Source organism: Macaca nemestrina, chromosome 8 (assembly GCF_043159975.1).
Source record: "Macaca nemestrina isolate mMacNem1 chromosome 8, mMacNem.hap1, whole genome shotgun sequence".
In the NCBI taxonomy this organism is placed as follows: Eukaryota; Metazoa; Chordata; class Mammalia; order Primates; family Cercopithecidae; genus Macaca; species Macaca nemestrina.
In genome coordinates, this window is record NC_092132.1 from 116,563,511 (window position 1) to 116,587,331 (window position 23,821).

The window sequence follows — 23,821 nt, forward strand, 5'->3', positions numbered from 1 at the left end:
TTGGTTATTACCTCTTTTATAAGGAAACAAGGAAAAAAAAAACAGTGGCTAGAAACAACAAAAAAGCAGTGGCTAGAACCCTACTGAATAGAGCTTAAAGAAGTACTGGTTACATTCACAGACACAGTAGCCACTAGCCAAGATATAGTTTATCTCCATCAAACTTAAATAGATAAAGTCAGTAAGTATGACCATCTTACTTTCACTATTTACTCTCTTTAAATAGTAAAGGTATCAGTTTTGAAAGATACATAGAACCACAGGAACAGTGAATGATCACTTATAAAACAGCTCCTTTTCCTGAATCAATATATTGCTAAAATTCTTTCAGTAACCCTCCCTTTTTATATGATCACAGATCCCTCTACATCTATTTTATTTTCCTTATATAAAAATTATTAATAAACTTTGGTTTCCTTGCAAACATTCGGTCCTTGTATTTTAAAAAGTGATTAAAAACTACTGAATATGAATCACTTCTGCAAAGTTTAATGAGTGAGAAACATTCAACCAAGGTGATTCCTCCTTGGAAAATCCTACAAAAACTGAATTTTATAAACAGTTACTTATTTTGATAGATGTTCCATTTATAAATAGCAGCCATGACTTCACTGTCTACAAAATTGCAGGTGTCACATTTTACATGTTTAGAATTCAAATGTTTTAAGATTAGATTTTCTAGTAAGAGTTAAAATAAAAACAAAGTTATACAGACAGATGGGTTAGTTGTCCTATGCAAAGAAAACAGCTGATTTCCATGATTTTGCTATTTAGACAGATAAGAGACAACCATTGGAATGACACTAATGTGTAGGATAACGTATTTTTTGTTTAAAGAGGAAATGATAGAAACTTGGGGCGGGGCAGCTGCAGCAGGACTTGACTCTACTGAGGCTCTTTTGTGGTCATGGGACAAGCTATCGCAGGATGTTAGTACCGGAGAGGCCCTCGAGTTAAGACCTGAGCAAAGTGTGCTATTCAGAGAAGCTGAGCTATCCCTGCTCCCAGTTCTACTGTGGTGAATTGGTGTTTTCTGAGGCCTAGGCAACAAGAGCTCAGGGTAGAAGGAGCAGACATTTTTGGGAAGTGGGGATGCTGGGCATGTCATGTTGCTCTAATAAGTGATTAATAGCACAGAAATGGGAGGAAGATGGATGTATTTTAAATGGATACCCCCTATGCTGGTCTTGGGAAATGACCACCTTTTTTTTTTTTGAGACGGAGTCTCGCTCTGTTGCCCAAGCTAGAGTGCAGTGGCGTGATCTTGGCTCACTGCAACCTCTGCCTCCTGCGTTCAAGGGATTCTCCTGCCTCAGCCTCCCAAGTAGCTGGGATTACAGGTGCCTGCCACCAAGCCCAGCTAGTATTTCTATTTTTTGTAGAGATGGGGTTTTGCATGTTGGCCAGGGTGGTCTCGAACTCCTAACCTCAGGTGATCCACCTGCCTCGGCCTCCCAAAGTGCTGGGATTACAGGCGTGACCACCATGCCCGGCCAAGGGAAATGACCACCTTCTGAAAGGACTCTGGAGCACATTAAAATCCATCACTCCCAGGCACATTTTGTTGCCTGCAAGAACTGTGCCCAGGACCGGAAGTCCCAGAGGTCAGAATAGAGAAGGGCAACTTTGAAGTAAGGGGAGCTAACACTGTATGTTTCTAGGCAGGCTCAATGCTCCCAAAACTCCTGAGCAAGCTGGTCCAAGCTCTGGGACCATTCCTTAAACCAGAAGTCTGGGCATGGGCCCAAAAAGAAGGCAGGGACTGCTGCCAGAAAGGACCATTCACAGATACACCTAGGGAAGAGGGGTACAGGAGTTGGCAGGGGGTGGGGGGGTCAGCTCGTAACAGGGCCGAGTCCGAAGCCAGAGGTGGTCATGAAGGGTACTAATATGCTTGCAAGTTAACTCCAGATAGCTGCCCTCCACTTAATTCTAGACACAATCCATGGGCTATACAGGTTGGACACCCCCAGCCCCTCAATCTCAGGATATAAGAAAAACTTTTTGTTCAAATTTGCTCTCCCCATCCTGAATCTCCCAGGGCGACTCAAAATGTTCTGACTAGTAATGAAAAAGAAAACCCTTTGAATGGATTTTGGCACAGCCATTCCAACCTGGGGACTTGGGCATGAACTCTGACTTGCTCCACACAGCTGTCCCTGGAGACCGAATGTTCAGCCTGACTTGTGTTGCTGCCTGCAGCCCTGGATTTAAAAACACAGGCTACTTAGTGAATAGAGTCCTTTTATCACTAAGTCAGACCCACTCCCTGCACAAGCCACAGGCATTAAGACCAGGACATCTCTTGACTGATCGTTCCTCCTCCTGCACACATGGTGTCAGACCTCTTCACTGCAGAATCTCTACAACAATAGAAAGACACTTCATCTCGAGGTGCACACATAACCTGTCAGGCAGGTCCTGCAGTGGCTGAGAGATAACAAGGATCCCACTCCAGCAGCTGTTAAGACACCTGAGTTGTTTGTCCCTGTCTTCTTGATACTGAGTGGAACTAATGAACGGAATTTTTGAGAAGAAAAAAAAAAATCACAGGATAGGTGAAAAGATGCAGAAATAATTGAGTGGTGGTGATCAAGCTCTGACTCTAGAAATGTAGTCAGAAACCACCACTCTGAGCCCTAGGGCAAGGAGCAAAGTGTATACAAAATCTTGCAAAACCTAGCACCAGTACTTCCTTATGAGGGCTCAAGAAAGCACGCCTCTAAAATAACTCACACACATGCGGACAAGAATGCCAGGAAGGTCGAACGTTCTCTGCAGCTGTTTCTTCACAGCTCTACTGGCAAACTCACAGGCACATATTTGCTCAGTTGCTGAGCCTCACCCACAGACATCTCCCACCTCGGAGGCAGAGGTGAGAACACTGGACTGCATTTTCCCAAATAAGGGAAATCAAATCAGTTGGAGGTAACACTCTACATTTCTCCCCCTCCTTAATGATAGCATCCCTAATTAAGCCAGCCTCAAAGGATAAAATTAGTGTCTAGAGGTCAAAGGTCAAGCCCATGGTTTACAAATCTTATTGGAAGTCATATAAACTGCTTACCTGAAATAAAACCCCCCATCAGTCCCCACCCTCCCTTCCCTGGAAAGGGAGTAGATTTAAGTTCATTTCTTCTTTTTCACCACAGTAATTGGAAGACAGAGAAGGTAGTGGGGGAGGCAGGAACATTCTGATTCATCTTAAAAAATAAAGATCTGCTTAAGTGTCATTTGCAGTCGTATCAAGTTTTTTTCAATTCTCCTTAGTGGCCGTCTCCAAGGGCTCATCTTCTAAGCCAAAGCTTAGCTTGTCAGCTAGCCCCTCAAACTGCTTGCTCACACTGCCCGCAGAGTCCATGAACATGTTAGGAATGTCTTTGCCAAAGTAAATCTTGCTGTTGGAAGCAATGGCCTTGTACTTCATCAGCTGAAGATATTCAGGGGTTAGCTTCAGCTGTTTAAAAAAAAAAAAGTATGGAAGACTTAGGTGGAACCATGTTAGAGAAGACGGGGGTGGTGCCCCTTCAATTTTCCTATGACGAGGTTCTCTGTCAAATATTTATGCCCCTACGTACTTTTTGTGGTCTCATTGTTACATTTCTGTAAGAGACAGTCATCTCAGATCTTGGAGCAGAGTTGCAAAAGTTAAAAGTTTCCATGTTTAACACAAAATTAAACTAAACTTCTATCAAGGCATGTCCAAGAAGGAAAGTACTTGCACCACACAGCACAGGTGTCCTCAGTTCTGGCCATGAAGGGCTTTGGGTGGTGGTAGGCACTCAACACTGGAAACTCTCCCACAATACAGACCCAGACCCAGACTCCTCTTTATCAGGCTGTGCAGGGTCTTTACCTTATTGGCTTCGGCTATTTTCATAGCAGTGTAGCACTCAGCATCCGCCTTTGCCTTCTCCCGGGCCAGAAATGCAGCATCTGAGGGGGAAGGAGTGCAGTGAACTTGGTGAAGTGCTAAAACTGAGTTCTTTGCAGGAAGTGCAGAGGCTATGGGAAGACTCTGTTCTAGTCCCTGGAACTTCGCCCCGATTGCCTCTGTGACCTGGGGGAGACTGCTTTGTCCTCTGTTTTACATGCATTTTCCCCTATTGTACAAGTTGTTGTAAGGATTAACTAAGATGAAAAAGTGTTTTGAAAGCATCTCCCTTTGACAGGGGCAGCAAGTCTGTGGCTATGGCCCAAACATACATGTTGAGAGCGCTATGGAAGAAAGCAGTGTTAGCCAGAAGCGCTTCCTGTCTTACTTCTTTTGGAGATCCATGTCTGTGAAGCACAGCAGTGGGACCCTGCCTCAAGCTCTAGGCCAGAGCTTGCCACTCCTCCCTCTTGTGCTACACAGCAAAAGCAGGAAAGCTCAAAGGTGGCTCTAAGTACGGCCAGAGGTGGATCCACCCTAAAACTGAATGCCATGAACATAACATAGTTCAGTCCCTCTCCAATTCCCTTTTATTTCCATCAATCATTTCAAAAAGGTCCTAATTAACAGTGATTAAGCTGGCGCGATTCTGAGAGAGAATTACATGCCATGGTCCAGACCAACACGTGTTTGGATTAAGACCTATTTAATTCCACTGTGTAAGCCATATTCTTCCCTAATCAGCTCTGAGACTAGCTTTCTGTCAAGCTGATAGAAAATTTTTGATATTTACCTCCTTGCCTTGGGAATGGGCCAGCCTCATGTGAGAAATATATGTAGCAACATGTCTGGGAGAAAGGTCAGTCTGTGGGTGGGTTCTCACTGCGTGCCCTCAGTGTGACCCCTCATGGAAGGAGCTTCAGTCCAGCCAGGGTTCTGGCTGCCATGAGGCCCCCTCAGCTGGCCTGAGCACTTGATGACATGTATTTGTGAGAAATAAAAACGTGTTGCTTTGCTAAGAGCTCCCTAATGAGGAGCCACTGATCTGTGAAATCCTAACTGGCTCCTCTATGGGCCCCTGCAAAGCCTGACAGGCCCAATAATGAGTATAATTAGACATAACACTTTGTAGCCTGAAGCTGGGCCTTGAGGTCCCAGTTTTGCCTTGGAATTTGCTTGAAATAAGCCACCCCAAGAAGAGGTGGGCAGTGGGAAGCAGGTGCAGGCTTAGGAGCAGGAACAGAAGGTGAATGATATTCAGAAAAGCCAGCAAAGAAAACCTTTCTCTCCAGCTCCTGTCTGACAGGTGCTGAAAATCTGTCTTCTTCAAACCTGGCTTAATATCTGCATAGACCTGGAGAACAGACTTGGAGCCCAAAACCATGGCGCTGACCAACTTTGGAGCAGAAGAAGCTAAGGCAGTGGGGAGAGCCAACTGCTGAGAGTACGCTCCCACCGCTCCAAGGCCCCGCTAGCCTGGGAACTCCAAGACAGCAGGTCTACGGGACTTCCTTTTTCTCATGCCTAACAAAATGCTGGGCACATACTGGTAGTCAAGCCACATTTGCTGAATGAACAAATGCTCTCTGAAGTAGAAAATAGATGCTAGCCTGGCCACAGTCGCTTCAAAATTCAAATCTCCGCATGGAGAAAAGGTGCTGTTGTGCGGAGATCATGACATCCTTGAGCACAGTTAAAGGGCAAAGGCAATGGCTCCCCTACCCACTGGCCCCAGGGCGTGGTCTGAGGAGGACTCAGGCATGACAGCCACTTCTGCTTACCTTCAATTTCTGAAATCTTCTTCTCAGTCTCCTTCTCCATCACCTTCTGCCCGTAGGTGATCTCAGCCACCTGGGCCACTTTTTCTGCCTCTGCATAAATGATAGTGAGGAAAGACTTAGGGTTCTGGCATTTCAGAGTTTGACTAATTTCACCTTTCACCCGAGCTGAGTGTCTTGGTGGGCCAGCTTGGCTGGAGAGCCCCCAGAGGGCAGCTGTGAGGGCACACATGGGCAGAGTGGGATGTGCCAGTGAGCACAGCCCCCTTCTATCGGCGTGAGATAGTAACCGAGGAGACCTGGGCCCAACGCGGGAAGCATGAGCCCTAACTTCACAAGGGAACTTCTCCAAAGGAATATTCTATAAGAATGGAGTACTCTAGCAGGGTTCTGCCTGGCCCTTCACTGTAGACAGGGCTCAGGTTGGTTGTTGATAATACAGCGCAGTGGCTAAGACCATAGCTTCTAGAGCCAGTGTCCTTGGTTTGAACCCCAGTTGCACCCCTTACTTGCCATATGCCCTTGGGCACGGCATTTTACCCCTCTGTGCTTCGGTTTGATAAAACGAGGTTAAGGATAATACAGAACCTACCTCACACAGTGGTTGTGAGGGTTGACTTAACCCACATATTAAGTGGTTAGAAAAGTATGTGGCTCACAGTAAGTGCTTAAGTGTTAGCCATTATTATGAAGAATTAACAGCCTGGGCGCAGTGGCTCACGTCTGTAATCCCAGCACTTTGGGAGGCCGAGGTGGGCAGATCATGAGGTCAGGTGTTCGAGGCCAGCTTGGCCAACATGGTGAAACCCTATCTCTACTAAAAATACAAAAATTAGCCAAGCGTGCTGGCACGCGCCTATAATTCCAGCTACTCAGGAGGCTGAGGCAGGAGAATCACTTGAACCTGGGAGGTGGAGGCTGCAGTGAGCTGAGATCATGCCATTGCACTCTAGCCTGGGTGACAGAGCAAGACTCCATCTCAAAAACAAAACAAACAAACAAAAAAAACAACAAAAAAAAACAGGCGGGGCTTCTTTCATTTAAGAAATAAGTGGGAACTCAAAACTCATTACCCTTGGCCATGATCTGACAATTTCAACTTTGTTTCTGGGAGTCTACCTGCCACTCCTGCGCTGTGGAAGTGGTTTGGAGGACCATGGGGTCTCACCAGGCCTCAGCCTCCTTGCATGTTCCCACCACCCCCAGCCCTTCTGCCTGGAAAGGGGGATCACAGAACCACATTCAGACCAATGAGCGCCTTCTTCCGCTCTGTCTCTGCTTCCTTTTCCACCACCTTCTGTTTCTGGGCTGCAATAAGAAGCTTTGTCTTCTCGCTTTCCCTGAAGAGGAGAAAAAGCTGTGAGGCAGCTATGGAAAACTCAGGAGCTTCACTGTCCCCAGGAGAAGTCGAATTCTTCTGCTGAAGAGAGGCAAACTCCCATTTCCTACTCCTCCTGGAAGGCTGTTCCATGGCCCAGGTAAAAGCTGATCTATAAAAGCTGACAGTAACATAGCTCTTCCCCTCCCAAGTAACTCATTTGTGGAAAATAAAACATAATTTAGTAAAATACACCTGCCTGTCCACTTACTGGTGTCTTGCTCCTGTCTACGCCTTGGGCATGAGTCACTGAACACAAGGCCCCTTGGCCCTTTTCAAAACATCGCTGCTCTACAGGGCTTATCCTGGTGTTCTCAATCACAGGCAGGGAGCCCCAGTGGTGGCCCTGACGTGCCTGCCCAATCTTACAGTGCAGTGGGCTGTGGCAAATCCTCCAGCAAGGGGATAACCGAGAAGCCTGGCAGCTTCAGTTACCTCTGAGATGGGATGAGGTGGGAGGTGGGAGGTGGGAGTCAGTGGTGGTCACAGCCCAGGCAGAGGGTATACTCACATCAACTCGTAGTTTCTGCGGATTGCCTCTGGTATGTTGGGCTTTGTTACCCGCACAGCCTGGAGAGAGATTAAAACAGCAGCTGATGGGAAAGTGAGGGTAGTGAGGGGACACACACAGTTCCCACTGGGCCTTGATCTTCCTGCACAAAAAGGACATTCCTTGGGAGAAGGGATGCAGTGTCAGAGAGAGAGGGGCTGCTCCCATGCAGCAATGCTTACTTGAATGACCAGCCCAGGGGCCATGGAGGTCAGGTCCTGCTGCAAAGCCAGTTTGAGATTTTCATCAATCTGATCTGGAATAAAGAAAAGACAGAGAAAAAGGAGTTGTTACACTTTCTAGATGAGGGAGGGCAGGATGAGGGTAAAGTGCAAGTTTAGTCACCAGCTCAAGAATGTACCCTCCCAAGGGAGTGTGCTTATCAAAGCCCACAAATCTAAAGATCCCCTGCCCAACTTCTGAAGCAGCCTACGCAGGCAGCCCTCTACATGGTGAATGCAAGGGCATTCTATTTCTGTGCCTCAAGATAAAACTCAACCTTTGTTCTGAAAATACTAACCAAGCCCTACAGCGGGTGAGAGCTTAAAAAGAAAAAAAAAAGAACAAACAATTCTAGCACATTTCTTGCGTGAGGCAGCAGCCTTTCCCTAGACAACAGCAGCCAAAGAGAAGGAAGGTTCAGTTTCCCTGAAGAAGGAAGGTGGAATGGCTATTTAGGTTTTGTGGAAAGAGCTGAGCACATTAAATCTAGTAATTTTAGAAGTTTCTAAAAGAAAAACAGACTTTGACGTCAAGGAGAGCCCCAAGGAAGACTGTTTCTATTAGGAACTCCATCAAACAACAGTAAGGGAAAATTAAAATGTACAGTTCTGGAAACGAGCCCCAGGCTTTTGATGTGCTGTTTGCGTTGGTCCTGATTTCTTTGTCTGGAATCCACATGAGTTGTTTCACAGACAAATGTAGGAACAGCTGTAACCGACTCTCCCCCTGCCTTCCTTTCCAGCTGCAATCTCAGAAAAGCAGCACCAAAGCTGCCTTCTCTGGCCTGGGCTTCTCAGGTTTTAGAATCCCCTTCCTTGCCTTCTGCCCATGAGATCCTCGATAAGATCCCGGCGGGGCTTAGAGAAAAAGACTAAGTGAAATCAGGCTGGGACTTGTACACCACATCTCTGCTTCGCTGTCAGCTGCCATCTGCTTTAAGTAGTCCTTTTGTGGTCACCTGTGCTTAAATAGCCTCTGAAGAAGAGAAAGTCTCCGTCCTTTTACTGATGCCAAAATGGAGGCCCATGGAAGCTGGCTAGTAGCAAAAATAACAAGCTTGTTTAATTGGTGGGCCTTGATTGTTAGGATTTTAAGACAGTACTATCAGTAAACAAGGGACGGTAACGTTTCTACATATAGGATGTGCTCTCACAAGCCTGAGCACCGAAGGAGAAATGCCATCAAGTCGGCACCTCCCACCTGCTAGGGGTCAACCAATTTAACAACTAGAACTAAATATTACATTTCATATTTTAAGTAATTTTAAGTAGAATACCAATCAAACTTTAAATGGCCCGTGTCCTCCATAAGCTAATAACGTCATTCAGCAGACCAAATTATATCTCAGTCAAGGTGGAAGCCTGTGGCCATGGGCTAGTAGCTAACCGGGAAAATGTGAAAGAAATACTTTTCAAGGTGTTTTAGTAATACTGATGTTCATATGTTATGGAAATGTTGATAAATGCCATTTAAGTTATATTATTAAGGTAGCCGCAGGGAAAAGGCGAACGGCGCGCTCGTGACGTCATTTCGCCGCGACCCTCTTGGCGTAGAGTTTTCAGGTTGCTCCTGGAAACCATGCCGAAAGTAGTGTCTCGGTCAGTAGTCTGCTCTGACACTCGGGACCGGGAGGAATATGACGACGGTGAGAAGCCCCTCCATGTGTACTACTGTTTGTGCGGCCAGATGGTCCTAGTGCTGGACTGTCAGTTAGAGAAATTGCCTATGAGGCCCCGGGACCGGTCCCGTGTGATTGATGCTGCCAAACATGCCCATAAGTTTTGTAACACAGAAGATGAAGAGACTATGTATCTGCGGAGACCTGGAGGCATTGAACGACAGTACAGAAAGAAATGTGCAAAGTGTGGACTGCCGCTCTTCTACCAATTCCAGCCGAAGAATGCTCCTGTTACCTTAATTGTGGATGGAGCTGTAGTTAAGTTTGGCCAGGGCTTTGGGAAAACGAACATATATACTCAGAAACAAGAGCCTCCTAAGAAGGTGATGATGACCAAACGGACCAAAGACATGGGCAAGTTCAGTTCTGTCACTGTGTCTACCATTGATGAAGAGGAAGAGGAGATTGAGGCTAGGGAAGTTGCTGACTCGTATGCACAGAACGCCAAAGTGATTGAAAAACAGCTAGAGCGCAAAGGCATGAGCAAGAGACGACTACAAGAGCTGGCTGAACGGGAAGCCAAGAAAGCGAAAATGAAGGGGACCTTGATTGACAACCAGTTCAAATAACCAGGCTTTTTTTCTGAGCCCTAGACTGGAGGCAAGCATTTAGATCAGGAGACAAAGTAATTTCTTGATTACATAGACTGGTTCCTATTTATGTATTAGCAGAAGGCTTTATGTTGTTTCCCACTGATTCTCCTACATGCAGTGAGGTCTTTTAACTGAGTGCATTTGACCTGCTTTCTAGGAGATGAATTTTTCTCTATTTTTTTTTTTTTTTTCTATTTTCTCTATTTAGGTTTTCTGTACTATTTTTTTTGTCCATTTAATGCAAACTTATTCAGCTGTGTAGAAACTTTATGAATACATCTGTGCTTGAGTGTCTCCAGTCTCTAAAGTGGCTGGTTTTATTCATTCTTCAAAGTTAATAACATGTTTCAAGATTTTTGGACAAAATATTATGGTGTGTCATAGAGAAAAGCAGCATGAATTGTATTTAAGTATAGCAAGTCAGATCCTTTGAAGTGACTCTGTCTCTGTTCTTAGAAGGGTTCTTGGAATTGGCCATGGTTTGAATCTTTCACTGTCAGAGGAGACCCATTAAAAGCCAGAATCTGCTTTCTTTACTTCACACACTGAAGCTATAGGTGAGCCATCCCATGTCAGACTTTATACTCAAAGAAGGAAAAGCCAGATTGCAGTGAGGGAATAGGACAGCTGAGATCCGAATGAAAATGGGGTCTCAATAGGTAACCCAAGGGAGCTACCCTCTAGTCGGACAGCTAGTACTGCTTCCTTGCATGGACACATGGGAGGGAGATGTTATAGATTAATAAATAAATGATAGTGAGATAAACAAAATGATCTGTTGGGTATCTTTTACTTTACATTTGCTATTTGCAGAGGAGTGTTGTATATATAGGTATTATTTTATGTCAGACTGCTTCAGTGATACCTATATCCACGTGTTTGTATCCATGTTTTTATCCAACTGTATTAAAAGGTGTTGGGACAGGAAAAAAAGTTGTATTACTAAGAACACACAAAGAGGTTCTTCAGGTAAACTTCTGAGTAAGTATTAGATAATACTTTAATAACATGGGCAAAGAGGATGTGGCAGAGTAAGAAGTGATGAAAATTATGCAGCTTCATGTTTAAAGTCTGGGCTATGGGAGTCCTGAGAGAAGGAAAGTATAGAAGAACCTTCTGAGTTGAAGGGCCAGGACTAGAAACATGAGCTCCTCCTTTATGGATATGACAGATTCTAAGCCAAGTAGTGCCTGCTAGCAAGACTGAGATGTAAAAATAAAAAAAAGTTTCAAAGCAAATATATTTCCCCAGCTTCTCCATACAAGCAGCTGTACTTCACTAAGCTACCAACTTTAGCCGTAAGAAAGTAAGTTTTCTAATGAAAAACAAGTTTGTATTTTAATTTTCTCTCCAGGGACATTGGGGATCCTTGGTCTTTTGTTTCAGTGCTTTGAAATGTTCATGTAATGGCACAAGCCCTAAGACAATGGCTAGAGAGAATTAATATTTTATACAATTCTATTAGTTTGAGGTTAAAAAAAAAATCAATGGCAAATTTACCAACTTTTTCTTTTTTTTTTTTTTTTTGAGATGGAGTCTTGCTCTGTCGCCCAGGCTGGAGTGCAGTGGCCGGATCTCAGCTCACTGCAAGCTCTGCCTCCCAGGTTTACGCCATTCTCCTGCCTCAGCCTCCCGAGTAGCTGGGACTACAGGCGCCTGCCACCTCGCCCGGCTAGTTTTTTGTATTTTTTAGTAGAGACGGGGTTTCACCGTGTTAGCCAGGAGAGTCTCGATCTCCTGACCTTGTGATCCACCCGTCTCGGCCTCCCAAAGTGCTGGGATTACAGGCTTGAGCCACCGTGCCCGGCCCAACTTTTTCTTAAAAGCACACTGAATCCCAAACCGATAAAAGACTACAAACCCTATAAAATGAATTTAGATTCATTTTCTACTGCAGAAACATTAAAAGTAATTTGGATGATTTCCTAAATCTTAAATGGTGCAAAAGGTGGTTTGCTTAATTATGATTGTTGGCGATGTGGATGATTCCTCCTGTATGCTATGAAAAATGTTCTCGCTCAGGGTCCCTTTTATGAAGATTCCTGGGAAAAATCATTTTCCAGTCCTAGTGTCAAGAATAGTTATACTTGGTTAAAAATTCATTTACTTTTGGCATTGGCTATTAGAGAATTTCTGGCAGTGAGTTTAAACAGAATAGTTGACTGCAAACAGGTTTTAACAGTTACCCAACTGTGTCCTTCCTTTGCTGCTAAGTCAGATTGCCTTTATTTTGAAAAAGGTAAAAAGGACAAAGGCCGGGCGCAGTGGCTCAAGCCTGTAATCCCAGCACTTTGGGAGGCCGAGACGGGCGGATCACGAGGTCAGGAGATTGAGACCATCCTAACACAGTGAAACCCCATCTCTACTAAAAAATACAAAAAAAAACCTAGCTGGGCAAGGTGGCGGGCGCCTGTAGTCCCAGCTACTCGGGAGGCTGAGGCAGGAGAATGGCGTAAACCCAGGAGGTGGAGCTTGCAGTGAGCTGAGATTGCGCCACTGCACTCCAGCCTGGGCGACAGAGCAAGACTCTGTCTCAAAAAAAAAAATAAGTACAAAACATATCTTCTTAGGCACGTGGAGTCTTTTTGTTTAAAGTGTTTTTCTATTTGTCGCTACAGGTACAGAGTAAAAAAATAATAATCACAAAGGTTCTGGGAACTGGAAGGAACTATGGTTCTCATCACACTTCTAGAATTAGGAATCATGTCTTTTTCATTACCCATTCCTGGGGGCCCTCCATTCAGTGTGGCATGGTGAGAGGAATGCTGAAGAGCCAGGAGAGGAAAGCTCCTGTTTCAGCTCCACTACTAACTGGCACCTGGCTCTGCGACTTTCTCGCTTTGGGTCACGGTACCCTCATCTTAAAATGAGGATGCTGGGCTGGAAAATCTCTGCAGTTCTTCTAGAATGGATCTTGTCTTCATTACTGAATGACAGTTTAGGGACAGTGGAAACACATTTCCACTCCAGCATCTGATTGAGGCCAGAAGTGAATACTCTACTCCACTACGATCCCTGTGCCCAAAGCTCCAGCCCTCTAAGGATCTTGTTGCATTGCCATCAGCACTCTCTAGGAATTCCTTTGTGACCAGCTCCTGAGCACGAGATTCTTTAACATTTCCTGTCCCTAAGTGCCCATCACACCCTGCAGGCAGCCAGGCACTAGGCAGTGGAGACACATGGGCTTAAGCATGGCACGCTCAGGAGAGACTTTCTTACCAAACAGCTCAATGTAGACCTCTTGAAGTGTGTGCACACTGCAGAACTGGTTCAGTTCGTGGTGGATCTTGTTGAAGATGAGGGCCTTGTCATAGTCGGCAGTATAGTTCTTCACTATATCATACACTGAGAGGGAAGGAGAGGGCTTGGCATAAGAAAAGGCAAGACTCAAAATGCCCTCAGACACAGCAGCTCTCCTTTTCCGAGGTGCTACAACAGACACGGGAGTGGCATGCTGGGGAAAGTGAGCTGGTGGTGGGAATAAACTGTTAAGACGTACCTGCGTTTGGGACCAGGAAGTTCACCACTTCAATTCTGTCAAAGTAGATCATCACACCACCACTATTGGAGGGAGAATGGACAAGAAGTCACTGGGAAGCTCTGGGATATGGTGCAGTCCCCCAGGGCGATGGTGTAAGATGTGGGCTTGGCAGAAAAGGAGTAGAAGAGTTCACAGGAGGTTGTAAGGCAGCTTGGATCTCCAAGCAGGAGGTTCTGCAGGGCTCATGGCAACAACATACTCTCCTGAGAAATCACACTGCCTAGGAACATCTCTACAAAGACACGAGTGAGACTTTTGGGGAACAGTATGAAAGAGTAACTCATATCTTTGGAATCAGCAATGCCTTTTGATTAATCAGTTGCACAGAAAAGACTAAGGAGGGTTAAGGTGAAGTTTTTAGAACTTACAAGGTTACTATGGAATGTTATGGTCAATGTTTCTTAAACTGTCTTCACTATTACTTTAGTGTCACACTCCCTTTGCCCTCAAATGTTTATTATAAAAAGATTTCAAACATAGAGAAGCTGAAAGAATAGTACAACTAACATCCATATCCAGACACCTGAGTTCAACACTGATAACATTTTACCTTATTTATTGGCCTTTTTTTTTTTTTCTAAACATTTCAAAGTAAGCTGCAGTTAGGATACTTTATTCCTTTACTTTGGCGAGCATGGTCTAAAATGATCATTCTCCTACACACTCATTATATCATTCTCAAGCCTAAGAAAATTAGCAGTAATTCTGTAATATCACCTAATACCCAGTCCCTATTCAGATTTCCCCAACAGTTTGTGTTATGGACTGAACTGTGTATGCCTCGCCCCCGGATTCATATGTTGAAGACCTAACCCCCAATGTGACTGTATTTGGAGATTAGACCTTTAAGAAGGTAATTAAGGTTAAACAGGTTATAAGGGTGGGCTGTGATCCAACAGGTCTGGTATCCACCAGACACCTTTTTCTCTCTTCTTGCACACACAGAGGAAAGGCCTTGTGAGGACATGACAAAAAGGTGGTCACCTGCAAGCCAGGAAGAGAGGTCTCACCAAAACTACCCCTGCTGTTACCCTGATCTTGGACTTTGGGCCTTCAGAATGGTGAGACAATATCTATTATTTTAGTCCCTTGGTGTGTGGTCCTCTGTCATGGCAGCCTGAGTGGACTCACACAGTTCCCATTGTATCTTTTATAGCTGTTAATTTTGAACCGGGTTCTAATCAATGCTCACCCTTGCTTCTGTTTATGTCTCTTGTAAGTCTCCATTCAATCCAGCATCCCTCTAAATACGACCACTTTGTGAAGAGATCAGGCCTGTGATCTTGTGGGATGTTCCAATTCCGGATTTGTCAGAGTGTTTCTCTGTGGTATTCTTTGTTACTCTATCCCAGTTTAAACTCTCTTTGCTTTCCAGTGGGACTGCTATAGTAGTGTTCTCTTCGGATCTCTTTGCCCTGAAGGTCTCCCCTAACTTTATGACATTCTCCTTAGTTATGCAAAAGTTATCTTCTTGTATCAGGTCATTTATCTGCTAAAAACCTTTGTGCGTCCTCACTTCTTTTTTTTGTTTTTAACATTAAAATTTTATTTTTTTTCCTGACATTTAAGTTCAGAGGTACATGTGCAGGATGTGCAGGTTTGTTACATAGGTAAATGTGTGCCATGGTGGTTTGCTGCTCAGATCATCCCATTACCTAAGCATTAAGCTCAGCATCCATTAGCTATTCTTCCTGATGCTCTCCCTTTCCCCACCTCCTATCCACTGACAGGCCCCAGTGTGTGTTGTTCCCTTCCATGTGTCTATGTGTTCTCATCATTCAGCTCCCACTTATAAGTGAGAACATGTGGTGCTTAGTTTTCTGTTCCTGCGCTAGTTTGCTGAGGATAATGGCTTCCAGCTCCATCCATGTCCCTGCAAAGGACATGATCTTGTTCCTTTTTATGGCTGCATAGTATTCCATAGTGTATATGTATCACATTTTCTTTATCCTGTCTATCGTTGATGGGCATTTGGGTTGATTCCATGTCTTTGTTGTTGTGAATAGTGATCCTCACTTCTTTTTTTTTTTTTTTTAAAGACGGAGTCTCGCTCTGTCGCCAGGCTGGAGTGCAACTGCATGATCTTGGCTCACTGCAATCTCTGCCTCCCAGGTTCAAGTGATTCCCCTGCCTCAGCCTCCCTAGTAGCTGGGACTACATGCGCGTACCACCACACCTGGCTAAATTTTTGTATTTTAGTGGAGACGGGGTTTCACCATGTTGGCTAGGATGGTCTCGATCTCCTGACCTCGTGATCAGCCTGCCTCGGGATTACAGGTGTGAGCCACTGCGCCTGGCCAATCCTCACTTATAATAGAATAAGTGCAAACTCCTTATTACATACGGCATTCTAGCCCCTCCTGAACCTTCTGTGATTTCCTCTACTGCACTCCACCACCTGGTCAAATCAATATAGGGAGCTACGAGACAGGGAATTAACCAAGAAAGGGTGCCTCCCTTTTCACTGTCTCTTCCTGCAGCCAGCCAGATAGCCTTTTCTCTGACTTATTTGGGCTTAAAAGCTTTATTCTGGGTACCTTACCTAGTCCCACAAGGTACATTCTTCACCTCATCTGTCTGGAGTGTGGTCTGGAAACAGAGGAAACATAAAGTGCTAGAGATGGGCAGTGACAAAGTAACTTACGTTTCAGAATCCTAAATGCCTTTGTCCTGGAATAACCATTTGGGTTGAGCATTGCCTTCATTAAACATGATTACCCCACCTAATCCTCCTTCCTCATAGGGTTGCTAAGCCAAGCAAAGGCCCCTGCCCCAGCTGTAAGTAAACCACCACACAAACAAACTGAGTAATAATGGTTTAGTGAAGACGACACTGGATTGGGCACCTTAAGACTTATGCTTGCTTCTACCTCTTCTATTTATGGTAGGCACTGTCTATCCCCTCAGGGGGATATGTTCCAAGACCCCCAGTGGATGCTTGAAACTGGGGAGAGTACCAAACCCTATAGCACATACCTATGATAAAGTTTAATTTATAAATTAGATATAGTAAGTGATCAACAATAATAAAATAGAACAATTATAACAATATACCATCATAAAAGTTATTTGAAGGTGGTCTCTTTCTCAAAATATCTTATTGTACTCTAGTCACCTGTTTTCAGACCATGGTTTATTGTGGGTAACTGAGCCTGTGGAAAGTGAAATAATGGATAAGGGGGAGGGCTACTGTACTAGTTTTGAAACAGCAGATTACTTACTTAACCTGTCTCAGACCCTAACAGCTGCCCAGCCCATTCTCAGGATTACTACAAGACTCAAATGAGACAATGTACCTGAATGCACTTTGAACGCCACAAAGCCTGGTAAACAGCACACGAAACTTACAGGGAAAATGCCTAGCAGGTATCCCAAGACATTCTCCTGCATCAGTGTAAAGTGTAAAATCTTGTTATTCTTCTTGGCTGGACATACTTCAGAGATGGCGAATCTAACTTAGCCAGGCTTTTGATCTGCCACAACTAACCTCACTCCTATTTTAGATGTCACCTCCCCTCACTTAGTTCAACTCCTCCCCACTCACTGCAAAAATTATGTTCATATTTCTGAATTCAAATAAGAATCAGCAAAATTACTATGTTTTCTTTCCATCTAACATGGTAGCTTGTGATTTAAAACATACACACATACACCCCGACTTTTCCTTCCATATACTCAAAACAGGTTCTTCTCTGGCTTTATCTTGAAGGAATAATCCCCAGCCTCATTATATATATAAAAAATATATTTATATATATAACATATATATATATATATATATAAATTATCCTTATATTGTTCTCTAGAATGGCATTTTACTCATTCAATGGCTAAATAATTTCAAATCATGCACTAGTTAACATCCCAAATTTGCAGTCATCCAATCATACCACAGAGGACAAGCATACCTGCACAGACTTATATGATGTGATGAAAGGCAGCATGAGATGGAAACCAGGGCCGCTGGTCGAAGTCAGCAGGGCACCACCTCTGCAGAGGAGGGGGAGAGACAGGCAGCTTCAGTTTGGCAAGAAGGCTCTATTAGATCAATATCATGAGGGTCAACTTTCCCTTCAGCCCTATAAACACATAATAGAGAGTGACATGTGCTGGAGCCATGGCCACAGATCCCTTTCTTCCTCTCAGCTAGATCCTAATATTCTAGGAAGCCTGATGATAAAACATAAAACCACTGTTCATGCTTTTGCAATGAGAAAAATAGGCACACAGGCTAAATGGAATAAAGACAGCAGAGGCCGGGCGCGGTGGCTCAAGCCTGTAATCCCAGCACTCTGGGAGGCCGAGGCGGGCGGATCACGAGGTCAGGAGATCGAGACCATCCTGGCTAACACGGTGAAACCCCGTCTCTACTAAAAAAAATACAAAAAACTAGCTGGGCGAGGTGGCGGGCGCCTGTAGTCCCAGCTATTCGGGAGGCTGAGGCAGGAGAATGGCGTAAACCCGGGAGGCGGAGCTTGCAGTGAGCTGAGATCCGGCCACTGCACTCCAGCCCGGGCGACAGAGCGAGACTCCATCTCAAAAAAAAAAAAAAAAAAAAAAAAAAAAGACAGCAGAATCCGCTAGTGCAGTCCCAGCGCTTTGAGGGGCTGAGGTGAGAGGATTGCATGAGCTCAGGAGTTTGAGACCAACCTGTCTCAAACAGTGAGACCCTGTCTCTACAAAAAAAGAAAAGGAAAAAAATTAGCTGAGTGTGGTGGTTACATGCCTATAGTCCCAGCTACTTGGGAGACTGAGATGTAAGAATTGCTTGAGCCTGGGAGGTTGAGGCTGTAGTGAGCCATAATTGTGCCACTGCACTCCAGCTTGGGCAACAAAGTGAGACTCTGTCTTAAAAAAAAAAAAAAAAAAAAAAAAAAGACAGCGGAATCCATGGGTATACTTAGATAACAGGCACTCTGGCCAGGCGCAGTGGCTCACGCCTGTAATCTTTGGGAAGCTGAGGTGGGTAGATTACGAGGTCAGGAGTTCAAGGCCAGGCTGGCCAACATGGTGAAACCCCGTCTCTACTAAAAATACAAAAATTAGCCAGGCATGGTGGCAGGTGCCTGTAATCCCAGCTACTTGGTAGGCTGAGGCAGAGAATTGCTTGAACCCAGGAGGCGAAGGTTGCAGCGAGCTGATATCTTGCCACTGCACTCTAGCCTGGGCAACAGAGCCAGGCTGAGTCTCAGAAAAAAAAAAAAAGAAGATGAAGTCTGTTTTACTTGTCATATCTGTTGGGCTTGTGGCAATCCATAAGGGCAGTTAAGTCCAGTAATGTGGTTATCAACTACCTGCACTAATGCTGGAGTCCACTGACATGACCAACCAAAAGAATAATTTGAAGTACTTTATAAGTAATTGAAATATATGTTTTGGCAATAGAGTTACCTTTCTAATCAAGTTATATGTAAATGATAAAGTTAAAAGCCTTTTTGGGGAACATGTAAGCAGATCATGGGGAGAAAGAATTAAAGGAGAGAGGAATTCCAGAGTTTTAGAACTTGCTGTTAGCAATCCAGAAATAAGCATCACAACAGCACATATAAGAAGAGTTCACAAAGACATAAAGCAAAAAACTTGGTCATGGAGATTATTAAAAAGAAAGCAACCCGACTTATAAGTGCTTCTTTGCTTTATATTATGCAAAGAATTAAAAAAAACCAATAAAACAAACAGTGACATAATGGGCTCCTAAATTTATTGTAGGAACCACTATCCTAAGGCTTGCTTTGACTGACATAAGTCAACCTGCAGGCTCTTTCATTTTTCGTGAAATGTTAATATTATTTTAATTTAGTTTTAGAGACAGGGTTTTGCTCTGTCACCCAGGCTGGAGTGCAGTGGTGTGATCATAGCTCACTGCAGCCTCAAACTCCTGGGCTCAAGTGATCCTTCCACTTCAGCCTCTCCAATAACTGGGATTACAGGCACATGCCACCATGCTTGGCTAATTTTTTACTTTTTGTAGAGATGGGCTCTCACTATGTTGCTCAGGCTGGTCTCAATCTCCTGGGCTCAGGTGATCCTCTCACCTTAGTCTCCTGAGTAACTAGGACTACGTGTGCGTGACACAGAGTCGGCTAATTAAATTTTTTTATTTTTATTTTTTAGAGATAGGGTCTCACATATTACCCAGGCTGGCTGAAATGTTAATTTCAAAAGAGTATCCTAAATTAGCAGAGTAGGCTACCTTCTCAAGTTGCCATCAAGAACTGGGACTCAGCTGGCTTTTGTAAAGGTAACCTAGCAGTGTAGAGCTAAGACTGCCAGAGGGATGTAGGAGAAAACAGTATTTTAGGGATGATCTGTGAGGAGCACCAGTTTCCTTTAGATTTTGCCTCTAAATCTATATAAACATTTATTAATCACCACCCATGGCATCATCTTGGACTACTAAGCGAAGTTCTAAATTTACATATATGTGTGTGTGTGTATTCTCTTTTCCATGGTTACTGACATAAAAAGCTCAATCTGAAAAGACTCCCCTGTTCAAGGAAATATAAACAGAGATGTTCAGCAGTATCTGCTAGGAAAGCAGTGACCAGGAAAGGGAGCTATTTAACAGAAGTTGCCGACTTTGCCCTGTCTCTGTCTTACCTGTAATATACCCCAATATGTCCCTCTTCTATCTTGTGCACAGCTGAGAAGAGAGATGCACACAAGAAACTGGAAGCCACAGCCACAACTGCTCCCAACTGAGCCATCAGTGAGCCTTTATCCTAGGGAAAAGACACGGGAAAATGTGCGTGGTCCAACGTGCAGGAGAAAAGGCCGCAACAGCCAGAGGACCTCACCAAGCTGAGCTCCCTGCGAGTGACTCATATTCAGCCTGGTGTCGTGTGAACACAAGGCTAGATCTACAACTCGCTTCCTCCTCGTTCTCAATCAACGTTCCCCTTTCCTCAACTGTGAAATCAGGGCCCCCACCGCACTGAGGAAGCACTGGCTCCGGATACAGCCGTTGCTCAAGGGAGAACCCGTGCCAGCTGGGTAGGGTTCAGAACACAGCCTCATCTTCCTGTGAACACGAATGTGCTGTCACTGAATCTTTCATACTAGTAGTAGGGAAGAGAGGCAGCTGCAGTACTTTGGCCCAAATTACAGAGGATGCCAAATGACAGGCAGTTGTGGCTATGTAATTCTGGTCAGAGCCTCCCACTCCTAATTGCCTGCAGTTTCAAGGGAAACCATTATTTACTCCTTTCAGATGCTGGAGTGGCAGAGCCAGCAGGCGAGCCGAGTTTCAAGGTAGGATTCGCTGGCCTCGCATCCACCTTCCCAGTTATTCCTTTGGCCCTAAACAGGACAGGGCTCTGAACAAGCCTGAAGCCACACTCCCCCCGATATACTTTGGCACTTTGCACCTGACAGATCCCCAAGCCCGTGGTCAGAGAGAAAGGCAATGTCCAAAACTGCGAGCCTCTGGGCTCCTGGGTCCAACCGCGTTCAGGCACCAGGACGCGGAGGAGTTGGATCCTGAACACTGAATGATCTGGAACTATGGTGACTGACTGCAAAGTTCAGCTGTGCGTGCGTGGGCCCGTGAACGCAGGGCGTGGATTCTGCCTCCCAGGTCTAACGTAACCCGGGCGCGGACATCTGCGAGGCGCTTATTTTACCGTGGCGGCCTCCGGCTACCGATCTGCAGTTGCGTCCTTTCCTGCCAGTGCCCTTCCCTCCCCGAAGTCACTCGCGCCCCTTCCCCGCCCCGTTCCGAGAGAGGGTCAAGCGCCCTGGGCTGGGGCTGCGGCTCCAATAGCCTCCGCTCCGTCCCCCTGCGGCTCTCAAGGAGGGGACGCGACAGAAAAGGGTTTCTGTGTCTCTCCAGGAGCGGGCCGGCGGAGGGAGAGAAGCTGCTGGGACTGAGGATCCCGAGGGTGATGGGTCAGCCCCGACCCGGAGCTGCAGCTAGGCCCAGCGCGCGCACGAAGGGGCGGGGGCCGCGTACCAGGCTGTCCCTGCAGGCGCTCCGTACTCGTCCGAGCCCACGAGCAAGAAAACCGTCACACCCCTCAGCACGCGACTTCCTTCTGGGCCGTCGCTTCGATGACGCCATCAGTTCACGCGAGAAGACCACACCCCCGCCTCGCGCTCGCTCTGCGCCCCGCCCCTCGCGCTTCCAGCGGTCAATGGCCGCAGCTGGCCGCCAGGGATCGCCCGCGACTTGGTCCGTGCGGTCCTGTACCTCTGTTTCGGGTGTCCGGCCTGGGGCTGGGGATGAGGGCGGTGTAGGTGGGAGCGCCCCGAGAGCGAGCGGCAGGACGCGCGTGACCCGGAGTACTGAGACCCAGGGCGTCCTTTTCCAAGGCGTTGACTTTGGGGATTGCTTCTGATTTCCCTCTGCATTAGGCCGAACCTGGTTTGTTTTGTTTTTTTTTTTAGAGACAGGGTCTCGCTCTTTTGCCCAGGCTGGAGTGCAGTGGCACGATCATAGCTCACTACAGCCTCGAACTCCTGGACTCAAGCGATCCTCCCATCTCAGCCTCCTGAGTAGCTGGGACAACAGGTGTGCGCCAGAACACTTGACAATTTTATTTTTAGTAAAGACAGGGTCTCGGTATGTCTGGTCTCAAACTCTGGCTTCAAGCAATCCTCCTGCCTCAGCCTCCCAAACTGCTGAGATTACAGGTGTGAGCCACCATGCGCTGCCTTTTTTTTTTTTCCGCCTTGATAAACTACTAGCGAGTTGTAACTGTTTTCCTATAGCACAGCTGAAATGAAACAATCTTTTCAGTGTACAGATTAGCATCATTACCTCACTAATCAAAAATCCCTACCTTGAGTTCTTTATATTTTTCTGGGAGCTTTGGCCATTGCGACCCTGCAACACCACAAAGTATATTAACAAGGAATTATTCTAATTTTAATGAACGGAATCTAAGAAGTTCAGCGAGGTTCAAGGGTAAAAGCCAAGGAAAGCTTCCTTTGTGTTTCCTTAATATCTTGAGTTCATTGCTTTTTTAACTCCTGCCACAGTGCACAGCGGCTTGTGCACTTCGTCTTTCTAGATAAACTGTATGTTCCCGGGAGAGCAGAGACTGACTTTCCTTCCGCACCCCCGGGCCTTAGGTGCCCAGTAAATACAGACTGAAGGCAAACGTGGGACCAGGCCTGGAATCCAGACTTTGTGTCTCCTAGGCTAAGGGCCTCACGTTTTCCTCAACCTGCCCTAGTCACCAACATCACATTGGGGCATTTCTAATTCAGCCACTGAAGTTATTAGTTATTTTGTTTGCAGAAAAGAAAGAGTCCACTTAATTATAGCCTTCAGTAAAAGAAAAACTTTTACACCGGGAAGATGGCAAGCCGGTGGTGTTAGACAGATTTAAGACTCAGGAAAAGGGAAGTGTGGTTTTTTTCCAGGCATGCCTGCTTGGGATTGGCCCGTTTACCTTTCCTGGGTTTGCTCTGGGTGTTGGGATGTTTCAGCATTACATAGTGAAGCCCATACGAGGGTTACATGGTGCTGTCTGGGAGCGCTGTGCCCATTTCCATAAATGAAGACCTTTCCTCTGTACTCTATTCCTGCATCCCCCGCTCCAAACAGAAACAGCTGGCCAATCTCTTGATCAATCCTATCAGAACCTGAGTTTTTTCTCTCCATGTTCAGTGATATAACTCAGCTGGGCATACTTAATACATGTTTATTTAATAGTTGAGCAAGAAAAATGGAAATATTAGGGTTCATTAACCCATGAAATAGGGGCTAGCCTGCAGCATCAAGTATTTGAATTACTTGTAATTTAAGAATTTCCTTTAACCAACCTCTGGCAACCCCCGACTCTTCTCCCCTTCCCATAAATATGTACTATTATTATGTGTCAATTAAAAATAATAAAAATTTCCTCACATTAAACTTTGGAGTGAATTGTGGGTAGAAGTTTTGGGATTTTGTTCTTAGGAGTCATTTTACCAGGCCTGAGTTATTTAGTTGTGGACCTGCCTAAAGGCGGGGGGGGGGGGGGTAGACTTCATGATGTACGAGTACATGATGATCTAGTACTTCTGAAAATCTCTTTCTTAAGAGACCTGTGATTTTTATGTTACCCAGCAGATGGATTTGTGATGATTTGTTTAACAAAAATGTTTACAATTTCTTTCCCTCCCTCCCTCCCTCCCTTCCTTCCTTGTCTCGCTCTGTCACCCAGGCTGGAGTGCAATGGCACAATCTCAGCTCTGCAACCTTTGCCTCCCGGGTTCAAGC

At 45.4% G+C, this 23,821-nt stretch overlaps 3 protein-coding genes across 6 annotated transcripts; 2 read left to right on the top strand and 1 right to left on the bottom strand.

Moving 5' to 3' along the window:
* On the bottom strand, positions 1–21,649 carry LOC105476583 (ER lipid raft associated 2). 4 transcript variants are annotated; one of them, XM_011732674.3, is made up of 12 exons: positions 21,566–21,649; positions 20,215–20,336; positions 17,523–17,604; positions 16,157–16,203; positions 13,573–13,634; positions 13,293–13,418; positions 7,763–7,836; positions 7,542–7,600; positions 6,901–6,992; positions 5,656–5,745; positions 3,857–3,936; positions 1–3,457 (listed from the first exon to the last, which is right to left on the bottom strand). In XM_011732674.3, exons 2-12 carry the CDS (start codon positions 20,319–20,321, stop codon positions 3,257–3,259), a joined length of 1,020 nt encoding a protein of 339 aa, XP_011730976.1. In that variant the 5' UTR covers positions 20,322–20,336; positions 21,566–21,649; the 3' UTR covers positions 1–3,256. The 4 variants fall into 4 exon arrangements, with proteins under 4 accessions (XP_011730976.1, XP_011730977.1, XP_011730978.1 ...); XM_011732675.2 differs by having other exon boundaries at positions 21,237–21,611; XM_011732676.2 differs by lacking the exon at positions 21,566–21,649 and adding an exon at positions 20,982–21,212 and having other exon boundaries at positions 474–3,457.
* LOC105476582 (STING ER exit protein) lies at positions 9,342–10,844 on the top strand. The gene has a single exon (XM_011732673.3). It carries the CDS (start codon positions 9,381–9,383, stop codon positions 10,047–10,049), a length of 669 nt encoding a protein of 222 aa, XP_011730975.2. The 5' UTR covers positions 9,342–9,380; the 3' UTR covers positions 10,050–10,844.
* LOC112425708 (uncharacterized) lies at positions 20,644–23,712 on the top strand. The gene is made up of 2 exons (XM_024791181.2): positions 20,644–20,865; positions 21,446–23,712. Exons 1-2 carry the CDS (start codon positions 20,825–20,827, stop codon positions 21,948–21,950), a joined length of 546 nt encoding a protein of 181 aa, XP_024646949.2. The 5' UTR covers positions 20,644–20,824; the 3' UTR covers positions 21,951–23,712.
* The last annotated feature ends 109 nt before the right edge of the window (positions 23,713–23,821 follow it).

Bases quoted from the DNA above. Each gene is read 5' to 3' on its own strand.
- LOC105476582 (XM_011732673.3), top strand. From the start codon at position 9,381: ATGCCGAAAGTAGTGTCTCGGTCAGTAGTCTGCTCTGACACTCGGGAC.
- LOC105476583 (XM_011732674.3), bottom strand. From the start codon at position 20,321: ATGGCTCAGTTGGGAGCAGTTGTGGCTGTGGCTTCCAGTTTCTTGTGT. The intron at 13,635-16,156 runs GTAAGGTACCCA...TCCCTCCAATAG, and splicing joins AATGTACCTTGTGGGACTAG to TGGTGGTGTGATGATCTACT. The intron at 5,746-6,900 runs GTCTGAATGTGG...TCATTTATGCAG, and splicing joins GCGGAAGAAGGCGCTCATTG to AGGCAGAAAAAGTGGCCCAG.
- LOC112425708 (XM_024791181.2), top strand. From the start codon at position 20,825: ATGCTGGAGTGGCAGAGCCAGCAGGCGAGCCGAGTTTCAAG. The intron at 20,866-21,445 runs GTAGGATTCGCT...GTGTCTCTCCAG, and splicing joins CAGGCGAGCCGAGTTTCAAG to GAGCGGGCCGGCGGAGGGAG.